Here is a 22,864-nt window from a genome sequence, read left to right as displayed (position 1 = left end):
AGCAGTTGATTGATTCAGGTCCCCCCTCCCCAGACAGGGTTTCTCTGTGTAGTCTTGGTGCCTGTCCTGGATCTCGCTCTGTCGACCAGGCTGGCCTCAAACTCACAGAGATCCTCCTGGCTCTGCCTCCCAAGTGCTGCCGCCCGGCCGATTGATTCCGTTTTATGTACTAGAACCAGAGTATGTGAGTTAGAATTTTATCTTTGCCACCCACTAGTTTTGTGACCTTGAACAAATTAATTTCTGTGCCCCACTTACTCATTAAAGATGAGAGCTATAATTGTATCTGTCTCATAGCATTAGTCTAAGATTCAGTGAATTAAATCATGAAAGGGCTTGCAGTAACTGGCACATAGTGAATATTCAAAAAATGTTACTGGTCGCTGTTATTTTAGTCAGTGGCTTTCTTGATCGTGCTCAGTGTTTACAGTTCAGGTGTGATGAATTAACTGTGTAGGACAAGCTGATTCTTCCTCTGTGCAGATATGTCCTCATGTCTTCTTTTATCTATGTGGTGAGCAGATGTGGGTGCACATAGAAACCAGGGGACCATTGTGTTAGACACTACAGGTTGGATAGCTTGTCAAAACTTTCTCCCAGTTCTGGATACTGGAAGTCTAAGATGGATTACTGGCTGGCAGATGGCTCTCCTCCTTGCTGTCTGTTCACGTGCCACAAATTCCAGGTGTGCCTCTCTGCGCCTTTTATCATAAAGAGACCAGCTGGGTTGGATTGAAACATCCAGTCGTAACCTCATTTTAACATCATTGCCTCTTTAATGGTCCTGTCTCCAAATACATCCTGAGATGTTGGGAGTTAGGACATAAGTATGAGAATTTGGGGAAAACAGCACAGTCCATAACAACATAAACTTTTTTGGAGCTGACCTTAAAAACAATGGACTGGCCAACAGTTTCCTTTTCTGCTGAACTGAGTTTACGTAAGCATTTTTGTTGTTGTTGGTGATACTGCTACTCTTGTGGTCATGAAAATAATGGAGGTGTTGGGAATGGATTCACCTCTTTCTCCTGTTTTTTCCCCCCAAATAGAACCCATTTTTTTTTTCTTTTTTTTTTTTTTGGTTTTTCAAGACAGAGTTTCTCTGTGTAGCTTTGCACCTTTTCCTGGAACTCACTTGGTAGCCCAGGCTGGCCTCGAACTCACAGAGATCCGCCTGGCTCTGCCTCTTGAGTGCTGGGATTAAAGGCGCCGCCGCCGCCACCACCACCACCACCACCACCACCACCACCACCACCACCGCCGCCGCCCGGCAGAACCCACTTTTTAAGTAGTGAAGACATGCTTCGGGATTAGGGAAGCAAAAGTTCTCATTTGTGCTTTGTTGTGTTGTTTTCTTGTTTTTGAGTCTGGGCCCCTGAAAGTGCAGGGTGGCTTCACATTTACCAAGTAACTAAGGCTGGCCTTGAACTCCTTATCCTTTCGCTACTACGACGTCCCAAGTCCTGGGATTACAGATGTGTGCCACTGTGACTAGCTTCCACTTGATTTGGAACCACAAATGAATGAGGGTGATCACGTGTTTTCCTGGTACTGGCTTTATGTGAAAGGCAAAGTGCATGTGGCAGTATCTGACTCTGTTCTGAGTCCTTGGAGAATTTCCCAGCCCGCTCCTAACTCTCACCCTTCCCTTTTCTATTTCCAGTGGCTTGAGACAGCCGGTCACAGGGGTTTCTCTCACTTCTTGCTGCTTTACACTTCGCATTAGAGGTTTTTCTGGCTCGTGGTCTACTCTTGGCTCTCTGTCCTTACCCTGGAGGTCTGCAGGTACCAGTGTATACAGCCTAGTTGTAGAAAGCAGCCTTTTGCCACTTGTGTGTGCAACACCTGCCGACTCACTGTATCCTGGGTGCAGAAACCAGTCCCATTTACACAACAGTAAGTGGGGATTATGGGTAGAGAACTTAAACATTGTTTCAAGACAATTCAATTTAAAAATCACCTTGTAGCCTGGAGTGGTGATCTCAAGCATTCACTCCTATTTCCAGCTCTTGCTCAAAGGCAGGGGCAAGAGGATTTCCGTTAAGTTTAAAGCCAGCCTGAGACAGACAGCCAATTCAAGGAAATCCTATCTCAAAAAACCAGAACATCAAAATAAAGAAAAAAAAAACAAAAAAAAACAAAAAAACCTTTGTTTTTAAAATACAGAACTAAGGCAGTTGGAGACGTGGCTCGGGGATTAGAAGCACTTGTTCTTACAGAAGACTGGGGTTCAGGTCTCAGTACCTTCATGATCGTTCATTACCATCCGTAACACCATTTGTAGGGGATCTAGCGCCCTCTTCTGACCTCTGTGTAAGTTTTAGGACTTGAGAGAGGGTATGGCAGTTAAGAGCGGAATTTGGTTCCTACTACCAGCATTGGGAGGTTCACAACCACCTGTAACTCCAGCTCCAGGGGATCTGCTGCCCCCTTCTGGCCTCTGTGGACACCTACACACACGTGTATACACACACACACACACACACACACACACACACACACATAAAAATAAAATTTTTTTTTTTTTCTTTTTCGAGACAGGGTTTCTCCGTGTAGCTTTGCGCCTTTCCTGGAACTCACTTGGTAGCCCAGGCTGGCCTCGAACTCACAGAGATCCGCCTGGCTCTGCCTCTTGAGTGCTGGGGTTAAAAGCGTGCGCCACCACCGCCTGGCAAAAATAAAAATCTTACAAACAAAAAACAAAACTAGGTTTTAGGAGCTGGGAGTGTAGTTCAGTTGGTAGAATGCTTGCCAAACATTCATGAAGCCTTAGATTTGGTCTCCAGGGACGCATAAAACCGTGCATGATGGAGTACTCTTGTAACTCCATCATGCAGGAGGGAAAGGTAGGAGGAACAGAAATTGGCCAGCCTGGGCTACACGAGACCCTGTCCCAAACAAAACAAAAAAAAATAAATAATTTTAGTCCCCACCCCAACTAGAACTTTAAAAAAAAAAAGGATTGTGTTAGTATTAAAATATTACAGAGAGGGCTGGAGAAATGCCTCAGTGGTTAAGAACACTGGCTGCAGGGCTGGAGAGATGGTTCAGCGGTTAAAAGCACTGGCTATTCTTCCAGAGGACCCAGGTTCAATTCCCAGCGCCTGCATGGCAGCTCACAACTGTCTGTAACTCCAGTTCCAGGGAATCTGACACCTTCATACCAATGTACATAAAATAAAGAAAAAAAAAAGAACAACACTGGCTGCTCTTCTAGAGGTCCTGAGTTCAATTCCCAGCAACCACATGATGGCTCACAACCATCTATCATGGGGTCTGATGTCCTCTTCTGGCATAAAGATGTACATGCAGATAGAGCACTCACATACATAAAATAAATACATAAATATTTTAAAAATACTACAGAGGTTGGATTTTGAAACAAGTTTTTTTTTTTTTTTTTTTTTTTTTTTCTTTCGTTTGGCCATACTGCCATCTGGCCTGCCCATTTAAAAACTGAACTTTGAAGATTAAACCTCAACAAGCAGGTATTAAAGTGAATGGTCGGCTATGACCTAATTTGTTTATGTTCTGTGCCACTCAGCAAATACCAAGTGTCAGGCACTGTGCTGGGGGTTGAGTAGTACTTAGCATGACAAGTGAGACATGGTCTCTGCTGTCTGGGCATTTACTGGAAAGACACGGGAGTGTTTATATATAACAGCGCATAATTCAGGAAACACTTCAAAGGTGTTTTTGCAGGGGCTAGTGAAAGCCCAAGAAAGAGGCTCCAAGAGAACTAGGGTGTGGTGGGTCATTTCCCGGAAAAAAAAAAAAGTGAAGGGCTCGGTGCCAACCAGGCAAAGAGGGGAAAGGCGATTCGGTGCCAACCAGGCAGAGGGGAAAGGCGAGCACATAGCAGAAGCGGCTTGAGCAAAGGCAGGGATTGGCAAACAGCTGGAAGTGGTTTGTGTTGCCAGATGGCCAGTTGCAACAGGAGAGTGAGTGAAAGATGGGAAGCTTATTGCAGCTCAGATAGTGCTGGAATTTTCTTAGCTTGCTAAAATTTGCATTCTGCCCCCTAGGCAGCACGGAGTCATCAAAAACAGGTGGCAGGATTGACTTTGCCTTTGGGCGGGTGGCTGGAGAGTGTAGAGAGGGAGTTAGCGCTGCCTTGCATTTGGGCTGGATTGGTTTGAAAATCTGTTACCACTCACTATGATTTGGTCTGTGGACAGTTTGCTTGCTTCTCCAGAATCTTGATTACTTTTTTTTTTTTTTTTTTTTGGAGTCAAGGTCTCTCCTATGCAGCCCTACCTGACCTGAGACTCACTATGTAGACCAGGCTGGCCTTGAACTCACAGAGATCCTCCTGCCTCTGCCTGTCTTGAAGGTTGATTAGTTTTTTATTTGGTGAGACTTCTTAACTGTTCCAGGTCTCACTTTTTCCACATTGAAAATGGTGGTTGGAATACTGTCACCATCTGTTGTGGAATAGTACTTTAACTATGTAAAGGTGTGTTGCATTTGCTTATGTTGTGGAATAGTACTTTAACTATGTAAAGGTGTGTTGCATTTGTTTATGTTGTGGACTATTACTTTAACTATGTAAAGGTGTGTTGCATTTGTTTATGTTGTGGACTATTACTTTAACTATGTAAAGGTGTGTTGCATTTGTTTCTGCTGCATTTAATTGTGTAAAGATGTGTGGCTGTTTCACCTTGCCTGCCTAAGGCTCCTGATTGGTCTAATAAAAAGCTGAATGGTCAATAGCTAGGCAGAGGAGGGATTGGTGGGGTTAATTCTAGAGAATCTGACTCCCTCTTTCTGGCCTATATGGGCTCGGCACACACATGGTACACAGACATCCGTGCAGACAAAATACTCATCCACATAAAAGAAAAAGAAATAAGATCACCAAAAAATAGATTTTGTTCGTTTGTTTTGAGAAGGGGTTTCTCTGTGTAGCCCTGGCTGTTCTGGAACTTGCTCTGTAAACAAGGCTGGCTTCGAACTCAGAGATCCACCTGCCTTTGCATCCCAAGTGCTGGGACAAAAGGCGTATACCACTAGGCCTGGCTTTAAAAATAGATTTTATTTTTTTAAGTAAAACTTTAGAATGGAATTTCCTTGTTTGGATTTATCTCATGCATTAGTAAGAGTATGTAGGAGGATCAGAGGTTACGTTAAAAAAGAAAAAGGGGGAGGAGGGGAGTTATGATGAGGCCAGGGAGAAAATAGAGGCGAGGATGGGCAGGCAAATGATTCATCCTGTTGTAGATGGGTGTCCACGAGGGATAGTCCCCAATTCTGCTGTTCTATCCGTGAAAGTGATAGAGATGGGGATGCCTTCCCAAAGCAGTCACAGTGACTAGGGAGATGATTTGGTGGGCTGGGGTATAAGCCTTCCTCCTGTAGTACTTACTGCTTAATTAAATGTCCCGTTGAAGACGTGTCAATGTCAGGAGGAGGTGTGAACAGGAAAGCTTGTGGGTGGGTGGTGTGATAAGATGGTGCTTGTTTGGGTCCTCGTGGGTCACATGCTGTCACTTTGGAGTTTGTTATTGTTTTGAGACGGTTTCACTGTGTAGCTCTGATTGGCTGAGAACTCACAAAGATCCACCTGCCTCTGGCTCCCCAGGACTGGGATTAAGGATGTGTGCCACCATGCTGGGGGAAGCACTTTGTTTGTATTGTCCTCTTTAACCCTCTCATCTTGAGGTAGAAACAGTTGTTGTCCCCATTTTACAGACTGCCAGAATCTTCAAAATGGCTACGGTGGCCTGCCTGGGTCACAAAGTCAAGTAGGAATCAGAGCTGGGACTTGCACATAGGTGGTCTGGTTCCAGAGGCACGCAAAGGAATGAGAAGGGGAACACGGACCGCATTGGTTGTGGTGTCTTTGGTGGATGAGTAGGAAGAGCATGGTGCTGAGGCTGGATTTGAATCATGGGGGACATAGGCACAGTAGGCATTAATTAGTTTTTATTTTTAAATTAAAAAAATTTTGATGTGTGTGTGTGTGTGTGTGTGTACACGTAAGTCATGGTGCATTGGAATTGGTTCTCTGCTTTTACCATGTGGGACCTGGGGATTGAACTCGGGTCATCAGGCTTGGTAACAAGTGACTTGACTCCCTTGAGACATCTCACCTACCCACAGTAGACTTTTGAGTCTCGGTGCAGGTGGGTCACAGCCAACAGACATTTGCAGTGGAGGGAGTTGGAGAGACACTGAGATGCAGGTTCCTGTATTTCACGGGTGAGAACATGAAGCAGGTTGTGTCCGTCATGATTATCAAGAGGGGAGTGTGCCTGTGGCCCGGGGTTTTTATGTATATATGTGATATAATCCCTGAGTGTCTTTTTGATCTCATAGTTTCAAAGGACTCAAAAAACAGTGATGGGTCTGGGGAGATGGCCCAGCAGGTAAGCCTGACCTGAGTTCAATGGCCAGAACCCATGTAAAAACCAAATTTGGCCAGCTAGCCTGGAAAACAGCACAGTGGCTAAGATGAGAGATGTCTGTAAGGTGGAAGGAGAGAAATGATTTCCAAAAAATTGTTTACTGGCCTCCGTGTTCTTGCCCTGGCATGTACACACACACACACACACTCCTAATTAATCAATTAGTTTATTAATTAAAAACTATTCATCGAAAATGGTGAAGAATAACTAACATTCGTATATTGTAGTGTGTGTGTGCATGTGTGTGTGTGTGCGTGTGTGTGTGTGTGAATTTCAGAGCCTGCTTTTCAGTAGTTTAATTAGATGTTTGCTCATAATTTGGGTGGTGTCACAGGTTGGGTTCTTGCAAAGCTGACTCTGAGATATCAGTTATTATACAAGACACTTTATTACGGAGTGTTTTTGGGATTCACACCTGTGGAAAGGAGGGGATGGATACAAGATTGGGCAGAAGGAGGAGGGGCTGAGGTGTACTGACATGTCCGCCTAGTACACAGGGAGCGTAGGAGAGTTGGGAAGTAAAGTGGGGGCTTTACATCACTCCCCTCCTGTCATCGTCAAATAATGGTCTCTGCCACCCCTAGTCCTGGTGGAGAGGCGGTCCTGGGGCAAGGCGGTGCTCTGTAGCTGTGAGCCTGTGGGCAGCCACTGGGGCAGTACGCTCTTCATTCCTCTTGATATCTGGTTCAAGCATCACAGAAGGCAAATGGCAGAACTTCAGAGCCTTTGTAGAACAAGGTTTCCAACATTCAGGCAAGGATGACTTGTGAGCTACCAGACTCTGGCCTGGAACTCACAGTGTAGACCAGGCTGGCCAGGTCACCATGTAGACCAGGCTTGCATTAGTTTTCTTGCCTTTGCCTCTCAAATGATAGGATTACAGATACATTAGAATTTTTAAAGTTTATTATTTGTGTGTGCGCACGTGTGGAGGTCAGAGGACAACTTTGTGGAGTTGGTTCTCTCCCTCCACCTGGATGTAGGCTCTAGGGACCAAACTCTGGTAGTTATGCTTGCATCATCTAGTGGGAAGAGCCTTAACTGAGCTTTTAATCATATCCCCAGGAATATATTCCAGTTTAATGAGGGCTATTTGATTTAATTTCCAGATCTGTTGTTACACTTGAGTATGAATTCAGTATTAAAACTATAATGAGCTGGGCGGTGGTGACACACGCCTTTACACTTAGGAGGCAGAGGCAGGCCAATCCATGTGAGTTCAGGGCTAGCCTGGTCTACATAGTGAGTTCCAGGACAGCCAGAGCTGTTACACAGAGAAACCCTGTCTCAAAAAAAACCAAAACCAACCAACCAACAACTCTATAATGAAAAATATGCAAAGTGATAGTATTAGAAATAATTTATACATCAATGAGTCTTGACTTTTTAAGAGTAGCACCTGAGGGACTGGAAAGATGGCTTGGAGGCTGAGAGCACTTGCTGGTCTTGCAGAGGACCCGTGTTCAATTCCAGCACCTACTTGGCAGCTCGCAACTGTCTCTAACTCTAGTTCTAGGAGATCTGGTACCTTCTTCTGACCCCCTGGTACAGTACATACAGATGCGTGCAGGCAAAACAGTCATATATCTGAGATGTCATTTATTAGGGAGTGCTCTTGGGATCTACACTGTGGAAAGGAGAAGGGTACAACATCTGGCAGAGGGAGAGTTACCTACTGTACAGGGGGATTTGAAGCAGGAATGGTCCTTCAGAGATTCCCCAGATCTGGAGTTGAGAAGATGCATCACACACCTGTAATCCCAGTGCTAGGAAGGTAAGGACAGGATGGTCAAGGAGTTCAGGGCTGCTCTGGTGTACAGTGGCATCCTTTCTCAGAAACAAAACAACAAAACCCAACAAAAAATAGCATCTGGACTAATTGTGTCTGATTGAAATCAGTGCATGTAAAGATACTCTGTAGGTCTGGCTGGGGGTGTGGCTCTGTAGTAAAGCGCATGCCTGTAATATACAAGGCCTTGCCTTTGATCCCCAGCCCTGCAGAAACAAAGAAGGTACTCTTTAAACAGTGATGTGAGAGAGTGTGGAGAGAAACAGGACTTTGGAGACCATCTCGTTCAAACTCTTACATTTCAGATAGGGAGTGAGACCTGAGAGGCCAGGTTCTGTGGGTAGGTAAATATAAAGGAAAGCGTACTGGAATGCAGTAGACATGCTTGCACTGTACATTCTGCATTTGTCTAAGGCCTCTGACTTAGAGCTGTAAATAAACACATTCTTTGTAAATTTGAACTTTGAAAACACAAAGGAGGGTGTGTGTGTGTGTGTGTGTGTGTGTGTGTGTGTGTGTGTGTGTCCCCGTCCGTCCGTCCGTCCGTGTGTCCACAGAGTCCCCTGTCACTAGTTTGGGGACTTTACTGTGAACTCTGATGATTCCCCCACTCCCATGTTGTTTAATTAGCCTCCTGGCTCTTCATGTCTCTACCCCCGGCCCACACTACCTTTTCTTTTCTTTCTCCATTTGGCAAGTACCTATCAGCTCTTGTCCTGCTGATACGTCCCACTTGTTTCAAGGATCAAACAGTGTGACAGCTCATGTTCTACAGATGTCAAGTCGTGGTTTTATCCTAATTACCCATCCTTGCTTCCCCAGGCTGCCTTGCCTCCAGCTTGCTGGCTAACTGGCTTCCTTCCAGGATTGATTGGACAAGTGGCTACAGTGTTTTGTAGGGCTTCCTCTGAGCTCCCTTTGGACCAGTAGGAATGTAATTCGAGTACTGGGAGCCATAGAGGAAGCCACTAAAAATAAAAGAAGTTGTATTTGAAAGAAACGTTTTATTTCCATTGATAGAAGTAGTACTGGCCTGCCTGCCGTCGTAACCACACATTAAACGTCTTTAGGATACCGGCCAGCTTGACCCTCCCTCACCTTGAGCTCTCAGCCTCATCTCCTAGCTGTTCTTCCTACCCTGTGGCAACTCTGCCCGCTGATGGGGTCCCCTCTCTTCTCAGGCTCTCTGGTACAAGGCAAGGGTTCAGTGTACACCTCTCAACCCGACGTCCAAGTTGCTGAGGATAACTGTGAGTGGGGCAGAGCGGTGGAGGGCGGCAGGGTGGGGGTTGGGAGGACATAGCTTGTGGTTGGGGGCTCCTCCTCTCTCTCCTCTCTCATTTCTGCCCTCTCTGCAGCCGTCAAGCTGTCCTGCACCTACTCGGGCTTCTCCTCTCCCCGAGTGGAGTGGAAGTTCGTCCAGGGGAGCACTACCACGCTTGTTTGCTATGACAGCCAGATCACAGGTAAAGTAATTGTCCCAGTGGCTAAGATTGCGGAGCCATTGGCGCTGCCCAGCCTGGATTCCCGAGGTGGGGGGTGCGCCTGGAGCTTGAGGCTCTGAGGACGTCCCTTTAGCGGAGGATAAAGGATGCACTTGGGTACCACCTTCGCTTGCTCTTTGCTGTCCAGCTTACCGAGTCTCTTCTGCTTCCGTCCCCTGGTAGCTTCCTATGCAGACCGCGTTACCTTCTCATCCAGCGGCATCACGTTCAGTTCGGTGACCCGGAAAGACACGGGAGAGTATACTTGTATGGTCTCTGAGTTAGGCGGCCAGAACTATGGGGAGGTCGACATCCGCCTCACTGTGCTTGGTAGGTGCCATATAACCTCATGTCGGCTGAAAACCAGTTGCTTCCCTAAACCTGATAGCAGGGTGCTAAGCTTTAGGCCTCGTTTGCGGATGGTGAGGATATAGAGGGGGTGAGTGCATGTGTGTTCCCCTCCTCCCCGTGGGAACTAAGGGCATACAGGTGGCACCTCCAGCTGATTGGTTGAGAGTGTCATCTAGTTTGTTACCTCATTGTTACACTCATCGTAACTCTTCTGCCCTTGTGTTCAGCACCTTTTTCTTTCCTCTCTCCCTAGTGCCTCCATCCAAGCCGACGGTCAATATCCCCTCCTCTCTCACCATTGGGAACAGGGCAGTACTGACCTGCTCAGAACAAGACGGTTCCCCGCCTTCTGAGTATTCCTGGTTCAGGGATGGGATAGACATGCTTACAGATGCCAAGAAAACCCGTGCCTTCATCAATTCTTCCTACACCGTTGATCCAAAGTCAGGGGACCTGGTATGAAAGCGGGGAGGTGAACGGTAGGGGGGCAGTCGTGGAACCCCCGAGAGTGGGAAGGAAGAAGCATCGGGGCTAACAGGGTCCGAGGACTAACAACAGGTTAGGTGCTTGACTTATTCAAGCAAGAAGCCCGTTCATTCTCTTCCCTCCAGATCTTTGATCCCGTGACAGCCTTCGATAGTGGTGAATACTACTGTCAAGCTCAGAATGGGTTTGGGACGGCCATGAGGTCAGAGGCTGTACACGTGGATGCTGGTGAGTAAGAGTGTGGCTGCGGCCTGGGAGTGGAGCTGGGTGTGATCAGAGGCTGATTTTCACGTGGTTGTCGACAGTATTGTCAGCACCACAGCTGCTTATCAAGGTGCCTGACGTCTCATTTGTGTCTCACAGTGGAGCTGAATGTGGGGGGCATCGTGGCCGCTGTCCTGGTAACATTGATTCTCCTTGGAGTCTTGATTTTTGGCGTCTGGTTTGCTTATAGCCGAGGATACTTTGAAAGTAAGTATTTCTCCCTCTAGAAGCTTGTTTGTTTGTGATAGCCTAGGCTGGCCTGAAACTTTGCCCTCCCACTCATAGTGATCCTCCTGCCTCAGCCTTCTAAGTGCTGAGCACAGTAGCCAGTGCTACTGTACCCAGCTAGAAGGTCTTTGTCCTTGCATGGTTTGTGGGTGCCATCTGAATATGGACCCTGATAACCATGCTCCATGTGCTGGTACCATTTTCCTAAAGAGCATGAATAACTTGATCTAGCTCATGTCAAAAACCACATGCTACTTCCTCCTAATTCCCTGCCGTACTGTATTCTATTCTGATAGTAATCATGGTCTCGGTCTCTTTTCTTTTTCAGGAGCAAAGAAAGGGTGAGCATGGTGCTGTCCCAGGGTTCTCTCATGAAAACATGGATGTGTGTGGTTTGGAGCTGAGCCCCGGGAGTGGGGAAGGGGGAGTAATGTGGAAGCAGTGGTTTTGGAGGGTATGACACCTGGACTTCTGTTCCTGTCTCCTGCCGACACCTTGCACTCAGTTTTTCTGCAAAGTTTTACATATTGGCCCCTGATACTGGCAAGGATCCATTAATTGCTGGGGCCTAAGTGTCTCCCCATTTCTGGTTTTCCCTCAGGACTGCACCAGGTAAAAAGGTGATTTACAGCCAACCGAGTGCTCGAAGTGAGGTGAGTGTGCCTGCCCAGAGGAGGAGAGGCTTTCCCCATCAAGTAGAAGTTTCTAGCCTGTTTGTGTGTTGATGAGCAAAATGAGACTGGAGTCGACTGGATGTTTTGTTTTTTTTTTCCCTAGGGGGAATTCAAACAGACCTCATCATTCCTGGTGTGACCTGCTGCAGCTCATCTGTTCTCTTGCCTTACTCAGGTGCTACAGGTTCCAGCCCCCGCTGGCTGTAGCTGCACAGGATGCCTTCAATGTCTTCTAGGTCCCACAGGACCCCTTGCTTTTACTTTAGCTAGGATATGATTTCAATAACATCAGCTATTTCTCCCTCCTCTTTCCTGCCCACCACCACTGGGTGGCCTGAGACTAGTTACAAAGTTTCATTTCCCATTCTTATGGGAATGGGACAAGAGTCCTAGACTAGACAGCCAAAATGACTGGACTGACAGGAACCTGAAACTAGTACTTGGCTGTAATGGCCTTTGAATAAGGACTTAAAGCCCAATTCACTAGCTTTCTCCTTTCCTGATGAGGATGGGTGCCAGCTGCTCTAGAGTAGGGACTGGAGAAAGGAGGGGCTGAAATGTTTGGTGGTGACCTCAGCTCTTTGGTCTCTGGAGCCTTCTATCCCCACAAAATGTGCCACTGGGATTCTCCTGGATACAAGCAAACTGACACCATGTCTGTACGAGGAGGGAGAGCTTAGTAATCTCCCAAGAGACTTGGAGTAAGAAAGATTTAAACTACTGATCTAAAGAAAAGGCTGGGACTAGTAGCTGTCAGTCACTCTTCCCTTGGCTGGAACAACTGCACAGACCCTTGTAAAATGTGTGTGGGCTGTGGAGATGGCGTGCATTATAGTCTTGGCTCTTTGGTGGGCTGGGCTGTGTGTGTGTGTGTGTGTGTGTGTGTGTGTGTGAGAGAGAGAGAGAGAGAGAGAGAGATGTACTGAGTGGTTCTTATACAGAAGGGCTTCCTAGCTTTTTGGCAAGGTTGTGTTTCTGTTTGTTTATATTAGACAGATGTTGCTGGAAATAAAAATTTGGTTTGTCAAACTTGTTTTTGTTGTAAGTAGGGGAATGAGATCTTCAAGGGACTCTGGGCTCCTTTGTATAAACAGGAAAATACCTGAAAGTTCTGTTTCCCATCAACCTGTGGCTGGCCCCAGGACTATTTTCTTAGCTCAGGCAACACTTCAGGACATCAGAACGGAGTCCCATGGCTGCCTACTGCTGGGGTGAAGCTGGGGCTGTGCTGGGAGGAAGTGGGTGGGTTCTGCTTGGCCATTTGGTCAAGTGGAGGAAGAAAGTGCCCATCCACTGTCCTGTCCGGTGTGCATAATGGACACTCCTAAGGCTTCTAAAGGGGAGTTCTCTGATCATTTGAAGAACCACTGTAATGTTTGAGACAGCAGGAATTAGCAAGAAAGGTCTGGTGGTCATTGCTTTCTTTCCTTTGAGCCTTTGGAAACTTAAGCACTCACTTAAGGGTCTTCCACCAATAAAGAGTTTTCCAGAGGAAATAAGATCCAATTGAACAATAAAAGAAAGATTTGAAATAGTTCAGTAAACATAAGACGATTTCAAGTATGTTTCAGTTTGTTGTCATGGTTGGGGATAGGATGGGGGGAGGGTAAAGGTAGATTCATTGCCCCTTTACCCTTTGAGATAGATAACTCCCCCAGGGGCTTTTGATGAGTATGAATCAAGTGAACAGTTTTGGAGTTCACCTCTCCAGGTTACAGCATCCCTTGGAAATTCCTTATCTACTTTCATTTTACAATGTCAAAACTAATCTTGGTAATAAATGTCTATTTTTCACATTGATTTTGTTTAAATCCTGAAGTTCAGCACTAAAAGAATTGGGACTCCTGGACTGGAGATAAAGCTAAGTTAGTAAGTGCTTGTCTAGCATGCCTGAAGCCCTGGGCTGGATCCCCAACACTGCATAAAATCAGGTGGGGTTGTGCACACTTGTGATCCTAGCCTTTGAGAGGCAGAGGCAGGAGGATCAGAAGTTCAAGGTCATCCTCAGCTAAACAGCAAGTTTGAGGCCAGTCTGGGCTACTTGAGACCTTTTTTCAAAACAAAGAAAAAAAATAATAAAAATGAAAGACAGATGCAATTAAGAAAAATAATTGGGATTCCAAAAGTGACTTGAATATCTAAAATTTTCATGGTAGTCTTGTTATTTGAAATTAGGGGTGTCTGTTGTCTCTTGGGAACATTAGTTTTTAATTTTAAATTATGTATATGTGTGTGGGTATATGCAGGTGCCAAGGAGGCTAAATGAGGGCATTGGATTCCCCTTGACCTTGAGTTAGAGGCACCGTGGGTGCTGGGAACTTGACTGAGGTCCTATAGAAGGAGCAGCAAGTGCCTTTAGCTGCTGAGCCATCTCTAATAGCTACATTTTAAAAGTAGATACATTTTAATTTAGCTTTTTTCAGTCTTGTGCTTGAATGAGAATGATCTAGAAATTTCTGCCATATTAAATATTTGGGAATGGGAGATGGGCCAATCCCATGGATATTGTTTCCATGAGATAGGTACTTAACTCTGATCTGGTATAAAACAATAGAATGTTAAGGATGCATTTGTCTCCCCCCATCCCCCACCGCCCCCCCACTTTTTTTGTCAAGGTATGGTTTGCCATGCACAATATTGTGTTCTGATTGTCCCAGTCACTTTAAAAGATTGGACATTATCTAAGAGTAGTTCAGGAGTAGAGTCCTTGCGTACGTAGTGCTTGTGTGAGGCTGGATTTCAGCTTCTACAGAGAGAAAGGAAGAATGAATGTGTCTCATAACCATGCTGCACTTTAGGTACCTCAAACTGACCAACATGGCTGTGTCTGTTTTTGACAGGATCTGTAGATTAAGGCCCATGGTTGAAAAAGTGGAAGAAAACAGTCTGTTGTGAATGGGGTGACAGTTTAACAAAATGATTAAAAGAGGAAAAAGCATAATTTTTTTAGAGGGTAGATTATTGAATCTATTTTTATAAAGATATATGTATTATGTATACAGTGTTCTGCCTGCAGGCCAGAAGAGGGAACTGGATCTCATTACAGATGGTTCTGAGCCACCATGTGGTTGCTGGGAATTGAACTCAGGACCTCTGGAAGAGCAGCCAGTGCTCTTAACCTTTAGCCTTCTCTAGCATAATTTTTATCTTCAGAAATGCTCTTTAAGGATTGGAGAGGTGACTCAGTGGGTAAAGGCACTTGCCACAAAACCTGATGACCTGCGTTTGATGATCTAGACGATAGGAGAGAGGTGACTCCTGCAAGTTGTCCTCTGACTTACACATGTATACTGGTGTGCACACAGGTACACACAAAAATAAATAAAAGGAATCAACTTAGAGTTTCTATTGCACTGGTAAAACACCATGGCCTAAAGCAAGTTGGGGAGGAAAGGGTTTATTTGTCTTAGACTTCCGTATCACTGTTCATCATTGAAGGAAGTCAGGACGGGCTGGCTCATCCACACTTCCACCAACAGGGTTGGCTCTATTGTGCTGCCCAGGAGAGGTACAGGGCCTGTTTTCCCAAGTGTTGCTTTGGTAAAGGGGTCTGCTCCCTTGCCAGCTGCAGGTAGTAGGGCAAGACGAGGTTGGGGGTTTCACGCCCCCAGGCCTAGCTCACCCATGTTCCTGTGGACAGGGTCAACTCTCCTGTGCTGCCCAGGCAAGGCTGAGGACTCCCAAGTGTTGCAGGTGGTGAGGGCTTGGGGTCAGGTCTTCCTCCACCTGCTGCAGGTGGTGAAGGATGAGGGGAGGAGGGCATCTTTCCTTTACCCATGCTACCACATGGCAGATGAGAAGGGCACACCTCCCCTATTCTCACGCCTTCAGGGCCATCTTGCCTATACCTCTGTGAACAGGGTCAGCTCTGTTGTGCTGTCCAGGGGAGGTGTAGGGCCCTCTCTCCTGAGTGCTTCAGCGGGTCAGGGGTGGGGCCAACTCTGCACAGCCCTATCCTCTGCCTTCATCAGGGTCACTGACCAAGTCCTGGCTGTTGGCAGGCGGCTAGACCCAGACATCTGGCCACGGGTGGCAGTAGGACATCTGCATCAGCCTATTCCTCACCTCTTCAACTCTGTCTCCTGTGCACGTGACTCATTCTGCCCTGCCCCCATATCACCATCCTGTACTCACTCCTAGTTGAGTCCTGCCCTCCCCCCTCCCCCCAACACAGCCACATGGCATGGAGCGGAGCTGTTGCTGTATCCTGGCCCTAGGCTAGAGTCCCTGGTGGCTCCTGGTTGAGTCCTGTCCCCACCAGCTGCATGGCATGGCGCGGAGCTGTTGCTATTGCTGTGTTCCCAGGGTCACCAGCCCAGGGGTGGCACCACCCACAGTCAATCACTAAATAAGAAAATGCTCTACGGTTTGATCCACAGCCTGATCTAATGGAGGAATTTTCTCAGTTGAGGTTTCCTCCTCTCAGATGGCTATAGTTTATTATGTCAAGTTGACATAAATGTAGCCAGCACAGTATTTATAAAGAGCTCTTTAAATTCTTAAGCTTCTCCAGTATATTTATTACCCCTTCTCTGGCTTTGGCTGTGGAAATCCAGTATGAAGTGGAATTGACTTTCTTAATTCATGTTTATTTTATGTAGATAAGAACTTTGCATATGTCTATGTGTGTGCCTAGTGCCCATGAAAGCCAGAACAGGGTGTCATCCTCTGGAACTGAAGTTACAGATGGTTGTGAGCTGCGGGAATTAACCCCAGTGCAAGAGCAGTGAGTGCTCTTCGGAGCCGCCATCTTCCCACCTCCCTGCAACCTTTCAAGTGTGCTGCTCGTGTGAGCATGTACACACACACACACACACACACACACACACACACACAAGATCTCCCTGTATCACCCTGACAAGGCCTGGAACTTTCCCTGTAAACCAATCTGGCCTTGAACTTGTAGCATTCCCTCGCCTCTTAACTCCTGAGTGCTGGGACTAAAGGCATCCACTACCGTGCCTAATAGAACCTTTTTTCAAACATGAATTACAAGGTGTTATTACTAACCCCATTTAACAGGCACAGAAAAGCCAAGGAACTTGCCCAAGTGCACACTCCGTTGTATCTCCAACCCTGAGTGGAAACATGAGTATCTAGAAGAAGGCTTTTTGGTAAAGATCAAAAACACCCATTGTTCCTTCCCCTAAGAATTAATATAAATGAGCCTGTAAGTCAGGAGACTAGGAGAGACTTTAAGAAAATAAAGGGCTGGGGATATAGCCCAGCTGGAAGAGCACTTGTCTGACAAGCTCAAGATCCTTGGTTCAATCACTAATACCTTAAGAACAAAGAGCAGCCAGTTGTGGCCCATCCCTGTACAGAGGCAGGAGGATTAGGAATTGAAGGTCGTTTTCAGCTGCAGTGAGTTTGAGATCAGCCTAGGCTACACGAGACCTTGTCTAAAATAACAACAATAATAATAAAAGTAAAGCCTGCCTAAGAAATAAAGGTTGGCATAATGGTCTACTCACCCTATGAGTGTTTTTCTCCACAGTGGTCCTTTTGGTCATTAGTCATTCATGGATGAGAGTTTGTAATAAACATGGTAGCTTTAGTGTCTTGTGTCTCTTGTAAATTCATTCACTGGAAAACGGGAGCCAGAGCGAAAGGTATCTATCTTCTGCTTTTGTATGATGTACGTGCAGTGTGTGCGTGCATGTATGAGTGCGTGCATGTATGAGTGCGTGCATGTGGAGGCCAGAGATCAGCGTCTTCCTCAGTAGCTCTCCACCTCTCACTGAACCTAGAACTCACCAATTTGACTAGACTGGCTGGCCAATGAGCCCCAGGGATCCACCTATCTCTGCCCCCATGCACTGGAGTTACAGATGGGTGCCACAGAGCCTAGCTTTTACGTGGGTGCTGGAGGCATGATTATGTGACAGGCTCACCAGCCCTCTTTGTCTTTTTTTTTTTTTAAACAGACTTACTCTAGCTCAGGTTGGCCTCAAACTCCCTCTAATCCTCCTCCATCAGCCTTCCAAGTGCTGAGGTTACAACTATGAGCCATCATGTCCAGTTTATTTCCCTATTTTGTTTCATGTCTGCCTTAGTCACTGTTCTATTGCTGTGAACAAGGAACGCCTATGAAAGAAAGCATTTAATTGGGGGCTTGCTTACAATTTCAGAGACTTAATCCATTATCATGGCAGGGAGCATGGCAGCATGCAGGCAGGCACTAGAGCAGTAGCTAAAAGTTTACATCCTGATCTTCCTGATGTGTAGGTAGAGAGTCTGGGCCTGATAGGGACTTTTGAAACCTTAAAGCCCACCCCCAGTGACACACTTCCTCTAACAAAGCCACACCTCCTGATCCTTTTCAAATAGTGCCACTCCCTGATGACTAAGCATTCAAATAAATTATTGTGTGTGGTGCTATTCTTTTTATATATATATTTATTTATTATGCATACATTATTCTGCCTGCATCCCTGCAGGCCAGAAGAGGGCACCAGATTTCATTACAGATGGTTATAAACCATCATGTGGTGCTGGGAATCGAACTCAGGACCTCTGGAAGAACAGCCAGTGCTCTTAACCTCTGAGCCAGCTCTCTAGCCCTTGTGTAGTGCTATTCTTAGTCAATCTACCACAGTGTCATTACTTTACATGGAAACTCTGTGTGTGTGTGTGTGTGTGTGTGTGTGTGTGTGTGAAATCTCTCCTATGTTAAGCACCTGCTCTGTCACTGGGTCATACTCTTAGCCTTATAAAGCCAATTACATTGAGCACTGCATTGGTAACCTTGCTGAGTCTCGTAGACAGTGGTTTTCTCTTTAGGTGGCTAGCAGAAACTTGTTTAATCTAGCATATGTTGACAGATTTTTCTTTGGGCCGCTAGCTCACAAAAAAGAAACTTACTATTCATTACGAAAGCTCAGCCTATAGCTTAGGCTTGTCCCACTAGCTCTTATAACTTAAACGAACCCATCTATATTAATCTCTATTTTGCTTCATGGCTTATTACCTCTCTTTCATCTTGTACCTCTTGTTTCCTCTCTATGTCCTCTGGTGTCTCTCTCAGGCCTAGATTCATATCCTCTTCCTCTCTCTCTGCATGAAGGTCCTGTCTAACCTCTTCCTGCCTAACTATTACCCATTTAGCTCTTTATTAAGCCAATCAGAAGGCACCTTGGTAAAGACACATCTTCACAGTGTACAAAAAGATTATTCCGCCGGGTGGTGGTGGCGCACGCCTTTAATCCCAGCACTCGGGAGGCAGAGCCAGGCGGATCTCTGTGAGTTCGAGGCCAGCCTGGGCTACCAAGTGAGTTCCAGGAAAGGCGCAAAGCTACACAGAGAAACCCTGTCTCGAAAAACCAAAAAAAAAAAAAAAAAAAAAAAAAAAAGATTATTCCCCAACAAAGATGGCTGCCAGACTGACTGCCAGAGAGCCTCTGACCTCAAGACGCTGTTGTCTGGGGCTGGAGAGAAGCCTCTGAGGTTAAGAGCACTGGCTGTTCTTCCAGAGGTCCTGAGTTCAATTTCCAGCAACCACATGGTGGCTCATAGCCATCTGTAATGAGATCTGGTGCCCTCTTCTGGCGTGCAGATACGCATGCATGCAGAACCCGTATACATACTAAATAAATCAATCCTTTTTTAAAAAATGCTGCAGGGGCTGGAGAGATGGCTCAGAGGTTAAGAGCGGGGCTGGAGAGATGGCTCAGAGGTTAAGAGCACTGATTGCTCTTTCAGAGGTCCTGAGTTCAATTCCCAGCAACCACATGGTGGCTCACAGCCATCTGTAATGAGATCTGGTGCCCTCTTCTGGCCTGCAGTCATACATGCTGTATACATAATAAATAAATAAATCTTAAAAAAAAAAAGAGGTTAAGAGCACTGACTGCTCTTCCAGAGGTCCTGAGTTCAATTCCCAGCAACCACATGGTGGCTGACAACCATCTGTAACGAGATCTGGTGCCCTCTTCTGGCATGCAGTCATACATGCTGTATACACAATAAATAAATAAATCTGAAAAAAAAATGCTACTATCTGCACGATAAATGATGAACCCTCCTAGCGCTGATAACTGACAGTTGCCTTGACAACAACAGGAAGAACTATAAAAGCAAAGCAAAGAGGGGGGAGCTCCACCTACTACCTGAAGATATACAATTATGACTCCCCTTTATTAGCCCATACTCCCCCCTTTTTATTTTTTTATTTTTTTATTTTTATTTTTTTTTTTGGTTTTTCGAGACAAGGTTTCTCTGTGTAGCTTTGCGCCTTTCCTGGAACTCACTTGGTAGCCCAGGCTGGCCTCGAACTCACAGAGATCCGCCTGGCTCTGCCTCCCGAGTGCTGGGATTAAAGGCGTGCGCTACCACCGCCCGGCCCCTTTTTATTTTTGAAGGGGTAGATTAAGATAGTCTCTCATGTATCTCAAGCTGGCTTTTAATTCACCGTAGCTAAAGATGATCTTGAATTTTTATTTTTGGTTTTTCAAGACAGGGTTTCTCTGTGTAGTTTTGGTGCCCTTCCTGGAACTCGATCTGTATGTAGCCCAGGCTGGCCTCAAACTCACAGAGATCCACCTGACTGCCTCCTGAGTGCTGGGATTAAAGGCGTGTATCACCATTGCCTGGAAAAATAAATCGTTTTTAAAAATCTAACATTACCAAATCTTCCTAGTCCCTAAAGTTTAAGAGCTTGACTTTTGAGTTTATCCCTTCTGTTCTTGGCCAATAAAAGTCTCCTTTGGCATTCAGTCTTATTGACTCCATGACTCTCAAGAGGAAAAAGGGACCACAGTTTGGGGGCAAATATTGGTAACAATTTTTTTCTCAGTCCTTTGGGATACATTTTTGTTTTTATGAAATAAAGTATTGTCATTCTAGATTTGAAAATATATGATCAATTCAGGTTTTAAGACTTAATTATTATCATTTTGCCCTTTGCCATATTCAATAAATATGAGAAAACGTTGTGGTGGAAGGGAGAAGAATCTGGCCTGTGGTGGCGGCAGGTGCTGAGAACTCCAGCCCTCTGCAGAGGAATGGTCCCTAGGCTGTCCTCTCATATTATGTTGTTTTTATTGCGTATACCAATGATATATTCTAATGGGTTCTTGACACCTTTGTATGTAGAGTGTGTAGTGATCAGCAGCCCCGCTCTGTCTTGTCTCACTCCCATAGGTCTGTTTCCTCTACCCAAATAGTCCCCCTTCTATTTTCCTTTCACTCTCTCTCTCTCTCTGAGTGTGTGTGTGTGTGTGTGTGTGTGTGTGTGTGTGTGTGTGTGTGTGTGAGAGAGAGAGAGAGAGAGAGAGAGATAGAGAGAGAGAGAGAGAGAGAGAGAGAGAGAGAGAGAGAGAGAGAGAGCGAGCAATGACTTTAATCAGGGCAACTTTCAATGTCTCCTGATGTTTTATAGGCTCCATGGGCAGAAGTATAAAGAGCAGGTGAGACTGAAATGGAGTTGGTAAAAGGATAAACCCAGCCGGGTGGTGGTGGTGGTGGTGGCGGCGGCGGCGGCGGCGGCGGCGGCGGCGGCGCACGCCTTTAATCCCAGCACTTGGGAGGCAGAGCCAGGCGGATCTCTGTGAGTTCGAGGCCAGCCTGGGCTACCAAGTGAGTTCCAGGAAAGGCACAAAGCTACACAGAGAAACCCTGTCTCGAAAAACAAAACAAAACAAAACAAAACAAAACAAAAAAAGGATAAACCCAACAGCTTCTGTACTAAAGGCCGGTTCACTTTTCTCTGCCAGGAACTTAGACACACACACACACACACACACACACACACACACACACACACTGTGTCTTTTTTTAAAAAAATTCCCTTGTTAAAAAAGAATCTTCCTGCCTTTAATTCCATCACTCAGGAGGCAGAGGTATGCGGATATCTGAATTAGAAGCCAACTTGGTCTACAGAGTGAGTTCTAGGACAGCCAGGGCTACACAGAGAAACGCTGTCTTGAAAAACAAAACAACAAAAAAAGAGACTTGCTATCTTGCCATGTACTCCAGCTGGGATTACTGGTGTGGACCACTGCACCTGACAAGAGCTTCTTTTGTTGGATGAGCCCCATGACGTGGAAATAAAGACCCTAGGCACTTTGGGATAAGATCCAGTATAGAAATGAGGACCATCAAGAAGGCAAGAGACACTGGTTCACCTGGCCTTAATCCACAGCCTGTTAGTCACCAAGTATGTCTTTCCTTCCTTGCCAACAATGTGTGGAATGTACTTGATTCCTTATCTCCAGAGGAAAAAACCCAAGTGCAGGATGTTTCCATGGTATTTGCAAGGGTCTGTATCTTACATGGGAAAATCAAATTAAACCATGAATAGGGATTTTGCTTGTTTTTACTGTTTATTTATTTATTTATCTATCTATCTATCTATCTATTTATTTATTTTGGTCTCACTGTGTACTTCTGACTGCCCCGGAACTCCCTCTGTAAACCAGGCTGACTTCGAACTCACAGAGATCTGCCCGTTCCTGCCTCCTGAGTGCTAGCATTAAAGGTGTGCTTCATAAATAGAATTTTTTTTTTGAGCCAGTATCTCTCACTTGCCTGGGACTGCTGGGATAATAGGCATGCACCACCACACCCAGCTAACTATTAAAAATACCATCCTTATGACTAAGAAAAACTTCCAGACCTCAGACCACTCCAACAACCTATAAAAGTACTGTTCGTTTCTGTCCACAGCCTGAATCTTTTGCAATCAGTCCCATCCCCTCTTTCCCTTGATTCCTCCCTTCCAATTAGAGCTTTGTGTGAACGCTGATACTCTGTTTCAGTTTTTATTTCTATAGTCGTTGGGATAAAAGTTTCTGTATATCTGATATTACTTGTTTGCTTGTTCGGATAGGGTCTGGTGTATGTCAGGCTAGTTTCCAACTCTCTCTGTAACCAAGGCTGGCTTCTATCTGCTGTTCCTCCTTACTCCACCTTCTGAGTGCTGGGATTACAGGAATGTGCCACCATACTGGATTGACGAAGTGCCAGGGACCCAAGCGAGGGCTTCAGGCATGCTAGCAAGTACTGAGTCACATCTCCACCCTTGATATCACTTTCATGCCAGTGATGTTTGTTGTTTTGAATGCCCAATTATTTGCAATTTCTTCAAATTTGGGGCACGGTGCACACTACAACACGAGAGGGAAGCTAAGTTTTAATGCGGGGATCCTTTATTTATCTTTTGTTTAGGGAAGAAGGGGTAAG

The 22,864-nt window shown here is 45.8% G+C and overlaps 1 protein-coding gene across 1 annotated transcript in view; it reads left to right on the top strand.

Moving 5' to 3' along the window:
• The window catches only part of F11r (F11 receptor), a 29,348-nt gene extending 16,116 nt beyond the window's left edge, over window positions 1-13,232 (top strand). Inside the window, exons 2-10 of the mRNA XM_059280299.1 lie at window positions 9,378-9,446; window positions 9,555-9,662; window positions 9,864-10,010; window positions 10,285-10,487; window positions 10,643-10,745; window positions 10,881-10,988; window positions 11,338-11,350; window positions 11,611-11,662; window positions 11,787-13,232. Coding sequence (XP_059136282.1) covers window positions 9,378-9,446; window positions 9,555-9,662; window positions 9,864-10,010; window positions 10,285-10,487; window positions 10,643-10,745; window positions 10,881-10,988; window positions 11,338-11,350; window positions 11,611-11,662; window positions 11,787-11,822 — 839 coding nt within the window. The 3' untranslated portion in view covers window positions 11,823-13,232. The remainder of the gene's footprint in view (window positions 1-9,377; window positions 9,447-9,554; window positions 9,663-9,863; window positions 10,011-10,284; window positions 10,488-10,642; window positions 10,746-10,880; window positions 10,989-11,337; window positions 11,351-11,610; window positions 11,663-11,786) is intronic.
• Window positions 13,233-22,864: the final 9,632 nt, after the last annotated feature.

Source organism: Peromyscus eremicus, chromosome 15, assembly GCF_949786415.1.
Source record: "Peromyscus eremicus chromosome 15, PerEre_H2_v1, whole genome shotgun sequence".
Lineage (NCBI taxonomy): Eukaryota > Metazoa > Chordata > Mammalia > Rodentia > Cricetidae > Peromyscus > Peromyscus eremicus.
Note: the sequence above shows the minus strand (reverse complement) of the source record. Positions and strands in the feature narration are given on the sequence as shown.